This window comes from Kogia breviceps, chromosome 9 (assembly GCF_026419965.1).
Source record: "Kogia breviceps isolate mKogBre1 chromosome 9, mKogBre1 haplotype 1, whole genome shotgun sequence".
Lineage (NCBI taxonomy): Eukaryota > Metazoa > Chordata > Mammalia > Artiodactyla > Physeteridae > Kogia > Kogia breviceps.
The window spans coordinates 114,851,795-114,862,887 of record NC_081318.1 but is presented as its reverse complement, the minus strand read 5'-3'; the positions used below and the strand labels follow the sequence as shown (position 1 = coordinate 114,862,887).

General features: G+C 53.2%; 1 protein-coding gene across 1 annotated transcript; it reads left to right on the top strand.

The window, feature by feature from the left end:
* Positions 1-4,996: 4,996 nt before the first annotated feature.
* On the top strand, positions 4,997-9,966 carry IGFBP1 (insulin like growth factor binding protein 1). The gene is made up of 4 exons (XM_059073625.2): positions 4,997-5,436; positions 6,844-7,028; positions 8,208-8,336; positions 9,247-9,966. The coding sequence occupies exons 1-4, from the start codon at positions 5,091-5,093 to the stop codon at positions 9,376-9,378; spliced, it is 792 nt and encodes a 263-aa protein (XP_058929608.1). The 5' UTR covers positions 4,997-5,090; the 3' UTR covers positions 9,379-9,966.
* Positions 9,967-11,093: the final 1,127 nt, after the last annotated feature.

Below are 11,093 nucleotides of genomic sequence, written 5' to 3'. Positions count from 1 at the left end.
GAACTCATCACCAAAAAAATGATCATCAGCGCTTAACCATACAACATTATGCCTAACATAGCAGAGAGGCTAGGGATTTCCCGTAGCCCGTGGGCAGACTCTTTGCTGCTACACGGGGCAGTGAATTCTGGCTGGAAATGACTCACACAGTTCATCCAGGGTGAGCAGCGGAATCGAGACGGGTCGGCTCAGGTCTCTTGTGTCCTTCCAAGATATTTCCATCGCCTCAGATGCTGCCCACCCCACCCAAGTACGGCAACGACTCTTCTATCCGTTACCCTGCCCTGAACTCTCCACTGCCAGCTTCTTATGGTGTGGTTTTGAGTGAGAGTGGGATGGCGTGGGTCTTCTAAATGCCCTCAGACTTGAGCGAGCATCAGGGTCCTCCGGAGAGCTTGTGAAAACACGGGGCCAGCCCCCATCGCCGAGCTCCTGGGTCAGGGGTCTGGGTGGGACCTGGGAGTATGCATTTCTATCCAGGCCCAGGTGATGTGAGGCTGGTCTAGACCACAACTGAGGCCCCTGGTGCAGGAGGAGGGCAAGGGAGTGATTACCCTTGAGCACCATCCACGTGTCTGGCACTTGTATCCCAACCCCAGTGGCACCCCGAATGGGAATGCAGGGTGGGTGACCTGCCAAAGTAGAGATTAAACCCTGGTCTTTCCACGGGGCCCTGGGGCACCGGCCCCGCCCCCGGACACACTGTTTGAGCTCCTGTGTTTAGGATCTGGGCTGTGTTGACGTGACAAAAGCGAGGTTTGCTTTTCCACTTTGATTAGCCGGGGGGGTGGGGGGGTGGGGGGTGGTGGCGGTAGACTTGCCCTCAGTTTGCGGAGCGGTGGCCTTCATCGCTCAGGAGCCGGGCGGCAGGCCAGGCCTTTGCAAGATTTGCATCATTCCCTGTGTCCATCGATCGGGGAACACGGCAGAACATCTTTTTGTTTTTTTTTCCCCCCGGGGTGAAAAACAACTTCCCTTGGAGGTTTCCCTGGATTGCAGCATTCTCTCCCTTTGAAAATCGGATTTTGCCCTTGACCTTTGCATTGTTTTTCGGAGCAGCGATTGCCCAATTTTCCAGCTGGTGGTGAGTAAGCAGCTCGTAACACGGAGGCAGAACTGGAAACAGCAGGTGACGGAAGGCCCCACGCAGTTTCATCATCCTCTGCTCTGTGAGCGCGCACCCTGCGGCTGAGGATGGAGGTGACAGCTCTCAGTTATGCAGGGCTGACTGTGCCCGCCTCTGCATTATCCCCATTTTATAGACACGGAAACTGAGGCGCAGGGAGGTTACGTCATACGCGGGACGTGGAATCCAAGGTGCCAGCACAGGCGGTCTTGCTGGGGAGCTCCCACGCCTGCCCTTTAGGGGCTGATGAAACTCTTGGAGCTGCAACGAGAGGTGATGTGCTGTGAAGCGTCATGAAATTAACAGCAAAGACGCTGTGTGCAGCCCCATGCAGGTCGTGTCTCCTGGGGCCACACGGAGGGACTGCCCAGGTTACATGCAGCTCCTCTGCTTTTCTGCGATGGCAACAGTGGTCTCCTTTCCTCTGCAGGCAGAAAATTTACAATGCGGGGTGAGGAAGCAGAGTGCCAGGCCCCTTCTGTGTCACTGGAGCCCCACGAGTGTAATGCTTTGTTTTGCCTAGTTGGTAAGATACAGATTCTGTAGCTGGCACTGAAAACTTCCCATATGTACCCCCAAAGCTACTTTTCACCCCTGTCCCCCCAAATATACTCCCAATTGCCCTTGCACACGCAGATACTATGGGCCCTTCCTCACATCAAGTGTCTGTGTGGTTCAGCATGAAGGGTAGCAGCTTCGGTTTGGGCAAAGGGGGCCTTCACCCCCAGCTGGTGTGAAAAGCCCTACCTCTTGAACTCTTGGGGAGGACCCCTGGCAAGTCTGGCGAGCACAGCCAGGTGCCAGGTACCTACAGTTCACGTATAGGAGACCACGGCTCCCCATCCCCCCGCCACGTCCTGCTCCCACGCTCTGCATCCAGGAGTGCCTGGCTCGTGCACTCTATAGTCCTTAGGAGGATGGGCTGGGGCACCATGAGTGCCCTGGGTACGGATGGGGCAGGGGCCTCTGTGAGCCTGTCCCCTGCCCACCCAGCCTGGCAGGAGACACACGGGTAAATGCAGGTTTCTGTAGCCCTTCAGCTACAGCGCCCCTAAACCACTGTCACACTCTTTGGGAACGCAAAGGGGGCACCTCATTCTACCTGGGAGCTGCCGGGAAGGCTTCTCAGGGGAGAGGAACTTCAGGTGGATCCTGAGGGATGGAAAAGGGGCAGAACATCTTCACCAACACCGTGAAGATGTGGAGGACAGAGAGATGTGGATGATAGGGGGACGCGGGTGGTAGGGTGAGGAAAATTCACTCATGCAGAACAGCAAGAGGAAAGTCATGGAGGTATGACAGTGGTTGTTTTCCTTCTTGAGTTGGGGTGGAGGGACATTAAGCCTGGAAAATGAGCTGGAGTCTGCAGGGCTGGGATTAGGGGAGGCGGGGGAGGCTCCGAGTCTATGACACGTAGGGAGGGGCTCCCTCTCCGCCCCACCCTGCAGCTCAGTGCCCCCAGCAGGAGCGCCCCCTCATGCTAATAGGGGCCAGACCTTGGGGTCAGACCATGGGGGGGCACGGAAGGCCAGGCCAGGCTGTGGATGCCAGCCTGTGGGAGGTGGGGCCTGGGATTCAGGATGCACCCAGAAATGAGCACAGGAGAAGGCACCTCTTGACCTTCCAGGGGAGGGCAGCTCACCCTCACAGGAGAGAGGGGACAGACAGCCCACACGGGCCTCAAGGAAGAGCCCTGTCCATTTGTGTTGACGGGGTTGGAAGCAGGGAGAGCTGCTCTCTCTGAGTTGGTGGCCATTTGGTTTGCTGCTGCTATGAGGCAAGCCTAGGAAACATTTGGGAAATCGATTCACCAGGAGAGGAATTTCCACTACGTGCAGGATGAAGGAGACCTCAGAGAGGGAGGGAGGGACCTCACCAGGGGAGCACACGGCTGGGTGAACTGTAAAGGGCTGGCAAATTGCCAGGCACACAGTAGGTGGGCCCCAGATATCTACCAGATGATTCTCTCTTTCATGTGTGTCATTAAGAAAAACGTTTCAAGTGGGCACGCTGATTCTAAATTGAGGAAGTCCAGAGAGAAAATTCAGAGCACAAGTTCTTTGGGGGAAATGAAATCCTTTAGGAACTCACCTCAAAAATAAAGTTAAAAAAGTCAAAACCATTGGTCTGCTCCTGAACCAGACACTGACCTTTGCTTTGTAAAAATAATGACCAACATGACCATGAACATCCACCTGCAACTGTTTTCACCAACCTTACTTTGCTTGTTCCTGAGGACATGCTGGGAGGGGGGGACAGGGGTGACAATTTATTGATATAGTAGTGGCAGACACAAGGCAAGTCACTTTCCCAAGGCCACAGAGCCAGCGAAGTAACTAGAAAAAAAAAGCTAGTCAATTAATTTCAATTTGCTTCTTTTTGAGATAGATAATATAACTGATAATATAAGTACCTGATAATACCAAGAAAACATAGTATTTACTAGATAATGTAAATCCAGAGGATAGGGCTTCCCTGGTGGCGCAGTGGTTGAGAGTCCGCCTGCCGATGCAGGGGACACGGGTTCGTGCCCCGGTCTGGGAAGATCCCACATGCTGCGGAGCGGCTGGGCCTGTGAGCCATGGCCGCTGGGCCTGTGCGTCCGGAGCCTGTGCTCCGCAATGGGAGAGGCCACAGCAGTGAGAGGCCCGCGTACTGCAAAAAAAAACACCAACCAACCAAACAAAAAAAAACACAGAAGGATGAAAAAGAGTGTGAAGGAAAAACCAGTCTCTTCCCCAGTCACCGAATTTCACACCTCCCCTCCAAGGCAGGCAGTGGTATCAGTTTCTTCATATTCTTCTCAGAATATTCAATACATTTAGAATCACGGTGACATATACATTTATATTACTTTTCGGTACACAAACAACGGCATATTCTGTGCCTTCTTAGTTTTACTTCACTTGGGAAATTTTACTTAACTTGCATAATATTACAAACCTTGGAGATTTTTCAGTAAATAAAAGGCTGCCTTGTTCTTGTCAATGGCTGCCTGGTTTCCAGGGACCGGGTGCCAGTGAGAGCTCCTTGCAGCATCTGGACAAGGGCAGGGCCATATCTCACTGTCTTTGAAGGTACAGTGACATTTTTCTTTCCACTCACGAGGATATTCAGAAACAGGAATTCTAACTAAAGAGAAAGTCTTGGTCATCAAGTCCTGATAAAATTCTGGTCTGAGGCTGGAAGTCAGAGGAAGCTGGGGTCTGGGCTTTGGTTCTGCACCCTCGCCCTGTCTCCGAATGGCTCTGAGTCCCTCTCTCCTCTCTGGAAGCTCCGTTAACAAGGTGCGTCTCTGGGAGCTGTGGTGACATTAGGGAGAGCAGCATCAGCCCTGGGAGGAACTGTCCCTTTCCTTCCTTCTTTCCTCCTGGGAAAGGCTCTCAAGACAGCAGTTAAGGGGCCTGTTGGTCTTTCTGCAGAGGGAGAAACAGTTCTGGGCTTTGCCACTGAGAACCCGCCAGGGCTTCTATCTAAGCGCATCCTTCCTTGCTCTGCCTGGGCCTTGATTTCCCCACTTGAAAACTGGCCAATGCGCTGGCCTTGCCCAGCTCATCTCTCTTGCTTTCCCTGGGTCTTCCGGGGACCGCCGGCAGGCTCAGCCTGAAGATGCCCCTTGAACGAAACAAGCAAGCGCCGCCCTCCTCGTGGCTCTGCGCTCCTGGCCGGAATCGCACTTTGGCTCCAGGTCTGACCCCTAACCACAGGACAAACACAGTGTGAAACCTGGACCGTTTGCCCTCCTTCTACCCACGGTTTGCGCAGGGCAGTGCGCCTACAACCAAAACAAACTTATTTTGAACACCGGCCGCGCGCACGCGGCGCCGCCAATCATTAACCGCCGGTTCAGGTGGCCCGGCCGGCGCCCTTCATAAGGAGCACGCGGCGCCCAGCGGGCATCGGCCAGCGCGCCGCCGCCACCGCCTACCGAGCACCGGCTCCCGGCCGCCATCGCTGCCTGGCGATGCCCGAAGTCCCCGCCGTCCGCGCCTGGCCGCTTCTGCTCTCGCTGGCCGTTCAGCTCGGCTCAGCCGCTGTTGCTCCCCAGCCCTGGCGCTGCGCGCCCTGCTCCGCCGAGAGGCTGGCTCTCTGCCCTCCCGTGCCCGCCTCGTGCCCGGAGCTCACCCGGCCCGCCGGCTGCGGCTGTTGCCCCACGTGCGCCCTGCCGCTGGACGCCGCATGCGGCGTGGCCACTGCGCGCTGCGCCCGTGGGCTCAGCTGCCGCGCCCTGCCCGGGGAGCCTCGGCCCCTGTACGCCCTCACCCGCGGCCAGGGCGCCTGCATGCCCGCGCCCAGCGCCGAGGCCACAGGTACCAACCGTCTCCCCGCCCGGGTCCCTCCCCTGGGACAGATGGGGTGGGGGACTGGGGCGGGCCCGGGGCTGGGGCTCCACCAAAGCCCGCAGCCAGTGCGGAGCAAACCTGGCCAGGCTCAGAGCTTGCAGCCAAAACCTGTAAGGGGAAAGGATTTGTCACGCAGATGAACTCCATCGTTGTGTGGTCCTGCAGGGGGCGCTTAGGATGAGGCAGGGCGCACACAACTTGGTGGGAGAGCTGGGGAGGGAGCCCAGACCACCTGGGCAGCCCACGGATCTATAGAAACCCAGAAGAGGGAGGCGATGGGGGGCCCGGGCAGGGGGGTGCCAGCCCAGACGCCCCCGGCTCTCCTCCCCGCCAATGCATTAGTTTCCGGGAAGGCCTGCTGCAGTTGGAGCCTGTACTGCTGGCTTCCTGGGAGGTGTTTGGAATGTCCTTTGAAATATATGTCCTGTGCAGACAGTATGTGCTTCCCAGATGTTTACAGAACATAATGTGAAAGTTCAGGCTAAAAACTTCACTTGCGTTCATTGCCATAGAAAAACAGTGGTTGATGTGTGTGCTGCCTCCTCAGAACTTGACAATCAGAACTTTCCTGAATTTCGCAGTGATTTATTTGTAGTGGGAAACAGAGGAAATACACTCTCCTCTACCCCCTCTCCCTACCTCCCTGCCGGGGCAGCTGTATGTCCAGTGATTCCGTGATTCTTGGCGGGATCTTGTGGCTCTATGCCCTGATAGGGATCTGCTGGAGCGTGTCACCCTTCCAAGGTGGGGGCGGTTTTCCTCCTGGTTCTCTGCCTTCAGAGTCACCTCTGTGGTCCTCAAAGGAGAGGGTGACCCCCCGGGTTCCCCCAGGAGAGCCAGTTCTCTATCATTCTGTCCATCACCAAATCCAAACCCTAGGACTCTGCAAGGAATCTGGTGACCCTCCCTCTTCCCAGGGTTGCAAAGAAGTCACTCTGTGGGAAGGCAGAGACCCTGGAAAAGAAGAGAGTAGAGCTGCAATCTAGACCCCACCTCTAAACAAACCCTACCACCTGTTCGCAGGAAATTACTAAAATGCCCATTTTATGGATGGGAAAGCTGAGGATGGGGTCAGGAATTGAACTGTAATCCACGGCCTTCTCAGGGCTCTTCCCGGGCTTTGACAAATGTGCATTTGGCTACTTTAGAAGCAGAAACACAGGGCACTCTTGCCATTGGTGTCGCTGTTGGGTCATCCCTCTACCTGGAAGCCATCAGGAGTTCCTTTAAAGAGGGAGTAGGCAAAACTCTGGGTCAGCATGACCATCCTGTCCCAGTCCGGTTTTGTGGGAAGGAAAGCAGCTTCAGGGGAGGGGGACACAGGTGCAGATGCTTCGGTGGGAGGCTCATGGGTTTTCGTTTTTCCATTTTCAGAGGCAAAGGACCCTGCCACCTCAGAGAACGTGTCCCCTGAGAGCTCAGAGATGACCCAGGAGCAGCTTCTGGACAATTTCCACCTGATGGCTGAGTCCAGTGAGGACCTGCCCATCCTCTGGAATGCCATCAGTAACTATGAGAGCATGAGGGCTCTGGAGACCACCGACATCAAAAAGCGGAAGGTGAGAGCCTCGGGGTAGGTGGAGCCTCTAGCTTGAATCTGCTGGGGCCCTGCAGTTCCGGTCCTGAGCCCTGGATATGAACAAGTTCCTTCCCAAAGCCTAACAGACATTTCTCAGCTTAGCTTTGGGAGCTTTTAACCCAAGGGCTTTCAGCAGAGGAGCCCTCTGGATGGAAAGAAAATGCGGTTCATGCTGTGCAACCTTAGATACATTACTTCACATCTCTGAGCTCATCTCTAAAATAAGGGTATCGGACTGGCTGTGTCTAAAGAGCACTGAGCTATTCTTAACGTCCTCCTCCCCCCTCCCATCTTCCCCCCCAACTTTTTAAGAAATTGTGGTAAAATATTCATAACATAAAATTTAGCATCTTAATCATTTTAAAGTATAAAGTTTAGTTACATTAAGTACAGTCACATTATTCTGCCACTATCTATCACGACCGTCCATCCTGAGAACTTTTTCATCTTCCCAAACTGACGCTCTATCCCCATTAAGCACGAACTCCCTTGTAGCATCTTAATTGATGTATGTTTTTAGTTCTACCACTTGAGGGCGACAGAGAATCAAAGTTGGAGCGACTTGGGTTCATTTGTGAAAAAAAGAAAATCACTTCTACAAACATGCATACCCAGAAAAGTGGAGATTGAACCATTTTCTAGACACTTCAGAGTTTCAGCTTGAAATGATGACAAATAGAGAAAAGTTCATGCTTATCTCAGATTGTCCAGATGAATGCCTTAATCCTCAACGAATTTGGTTCATGTGAACTAACCTTGTAGATTACAGAGGAACGTTGTTCAAAATTTAGAAAGCTCTGCTACTAAGTTCTCCCTTCACAGAGCTGTGACCATTCTCCTTTCAACCAGATGACTGGTGCCAGAAGTACTCACGGAGGGCAGGAGAGTCGGAGAGCTCATGGCATCGGTGATGCTCTTGTCTCCTGCAAGTGTTTAGTGAATGTTCAGTGGGGGAGGGCATGGGGTTCCCATCCTTTATCTTAACGACTCAGAACAGAGACTAACCACCCTCCTTTTATAGGTGAGAGAGTGAGGCCCAGGGAAAGTGGGTCCAGGCCTGTTCTCAGAGCCCACACAAAACCTCTTACATCCGCTCCCCCTTTAGGCTAATAATACACTGTTTCTTGTCATTTATCCCAATGTCAAATTTTTCTTTCAGGAGCCCTGCCAGCAAGAACTCTACAGAGTGCTGGACAGATTAGCCAGGGAACAGCAGAAGGCAGGAGACAAGCTTTACAAATTTTATCTGCCAAACTGCAACAAGAATGGATTCTATCACAGCAAACAGGTATGTGCATCCTCTCGCGACAGCCCACGATGCCCACAGCCCCGCCAAGCGCCAGCCTTTCAGCAAACAGGGTGTCCAGCTCCAAATAAGCAAAAACGTACAACCACGTAACACATCGTATTATGCGAGACCCACCCCTGTGGGGGTAGGAGCCACTCGCGCCCTGGTAGCCTGAAGACCAGCTCAATGCTCAAAGCCAGTGTGCCCTCGGGGACCCTGAGCCGAGTGTCACTCCATCACCTAGCAAATCTGAGCAGGCGGGGACCTTCACAGGCCCCCCACGTTCTGGATCTCAGTGTCTCACCTGTAACAGAGAGAAACAGGACAATTCTACTTAGGAAAGTGAGTAACTGTTTGGACATCTCCTACTTTTTTTCTCCCTACCAAGGGAAATGAACTTGATAATTAAATATAATAGCAATTTTTTGGCTTGCCAGATAATAAGTGAGATTAAACAAACCAAGACCTAATTCTGAGGAGCCCTTTAGGACTCAGTGAAGCCTGGGTTCTGTGGATATTTCCGGGGGAAACTGGGGACCAGGAAGTGCTTTATAACAAACAAGGAATTTGGCAGGGGATAGGACGGCAAGGTGGCCGCACATGGGCAGGCTCCCTCCGGGCTCAGCAGCTCTGCTGTAGGGGCCCTGAAGCAGACAGCTGTGCACACGTTGTACCGTTCCACACACGTGTGACATTCTTATTGCACTGGGCACTTGCCCTGAGCCTCCATTTTACGAGGAGAACCAGGACGGTGTAGGATTTGCCCTCAGTCATGGTCACGGCCGGTTGGGGGTGCCCACGGCCTGGCTCTCAGCTGCCACGCCCTCCACCTGGCACTGGCCAGCACGAAGCTCCACCTCCCTCTCAGCTTCACAGGGGCTGCTCTTGACCTTGCTTCTTTTCTTTGCAGTGCGAGACATCCCTGGAAGGAGAGCCTGGGCTCTGCTGGTGTGTCTACCCTTGGAGCGGGAAGAAGATCCTGGGGTCCGTGTCAGTCAGAGGGGACCCCAAATGCCATCAGTATTTTAACTTAGAGAACTGAAAACAGATGCATTATGATCTATTCCTTCACATGAAATATTTAAGTACATATGATATTTATACTCTGGAATACACACACACTTTTATATATGTATAGATGTATATGTATATATATAGGAATTACTTTTTATATGCCACATATTACTTGATATATAAAGCTGTAGTTTATTTATTCACCATAAATTTATTTTTTTCTACACAGTAACTTGTGTCATATTAATTTATATATCATGAAACACTTCCCATCATGTTGTATGTAAATACTTGTATTTTAGCTCTTAAGCGGTTCATGCTTCTGTCTTAAAGATCATAGGAAAATACTGCCTAGAAAATGCAAAATCAAATGTATAGCAGTGATTTTTTTTTTAAAGTGGTTTGATGGAGGATGGTTAAGCTGTGCTTAAGAATGATTTAGTCTGTTTATTCTATGGATCCACGTTTAGCGTAAATTTGCAGGGAAACTTAAATGTTGATTATGTAGTCAAAGCTACATGTGATGATGTTGCTACGTGTTAAAATATGTATTGGAGATACCGTCAAACACATGAACACAGTGTAAACACATCGGAATAAATATCCCACACTGGAACGTTGCTATTGTTACGGACATTTGTTGAACATGACGTCTTCTTCCTTCCTGAATTCCCTCCATCCATCTACGTCACCTCCCCTTCCTCATGCAGCGTTGATGAGTCCAGTCTGCAGGCTCCTGGTACCCACTGCTGGCAGCTCTGCCCTACCCACTGAGGGCTGCCACGCCCAGGGCACCCCTCCCTCCCTCTGCGGGCCCTAACCTCTCCACTAGCTCCTCCCCTTCCTCTTGTAAATAGGCCAGGGTTTCTCCTGTCTTAAATGCAAGACAGAATCACTTCCTTAACTTCTCCCTCCCCCCCGTCTCCGCTCTGACTCTGCCCAGCCTGTGTCCCCTGCAGGGCTTTGGTGGCGCCCTCCAGGGCAGCACCCTGCTTGCCCCTCTGCTTGCACGACTAAGACCTGAGCCCAAGACACGGGTCCTCTGCAACGTGGATTCCTTCTTTCTTAACCTGCTCCCTGCTCTCTTTTCCTGACCCCCCTTCCCTCCTGCCGTGCGGACTGCTCCTTCCTCTCTGCCCCTGGATGGGAATCTCATCCATCCCAGCGGATCCCAACCGGCCCCTCCCTGGTCTGGGCTCCAGCCCCCTATCTTGGGTCTCCCCCTTCACCCCCCGACCCCCACAGCTGCCATCCTCCCGGGGTCGAGCCCGCAGGACTCGCTGCGAACTCAGCCCTCAGATGCATCATTTAAAATACATCCGCCCGATGTGGGTCAGCCATGGCCCCATCCCCCCCTGCTGAAAAGAACGGCGTGGTCACCATCGTGGTCACCGTTATCCTGGGATGGCAATAGGAGCTTTCCTCAGCACTTCAGCCCCCATGAGGGCCCCGGAGGACCCAGCCTGAGGGTCTGGACTGCACCTACCCCTCGGGTGTGGGCTCAGGAGCGGAGCTGGGGAGGGGGGACTTCCCTCGCCACGATGCGCAGGAGGTAACTTCTGGGCAAAATTAAAGCAACGCAACTCTAAACTTGAAGGCACAGCAGCGCCCACAGAGGGTTCTCAGTCTCAACTGAAGCTGGGGGTGTTCATCCACCCTGACCGGGGCATGTTTGGGTGGTTAGTCAAAAGTATCAGTTAAACTACATAAGTATCCATATGGTCTTAGACGGGGGCGAGGTGG

What these genes read in the sequence shown, in the direction of transcription:
- IGFBP1 (XM_059073625.2), top strand. Translation starts at nt 5,091, where the DNA reads ATGCCCGAAGTCCCCGCCGTCCGCGCCTGGCCGCTTCTGCTCTCGCTG. An exon ending in GCCCAGCGCCGAGGCCACAG is followed by an intron (nt 5,437 to 6,843) that starts GTACCAACCGTC and finishes TTCCATTTTCAG; the next exon opens with AGGCAAAGGACCCTGCCACC. An exon ending in CCGACATCAAAAAGCGGAAG is followed by an intron (nt 7,029 to 8,207) that starts GTGAGAGCCTCG and finishes TTTTTCTTTCAG; the next exon opens with GAGCCCTGCCAGCAAGAACT.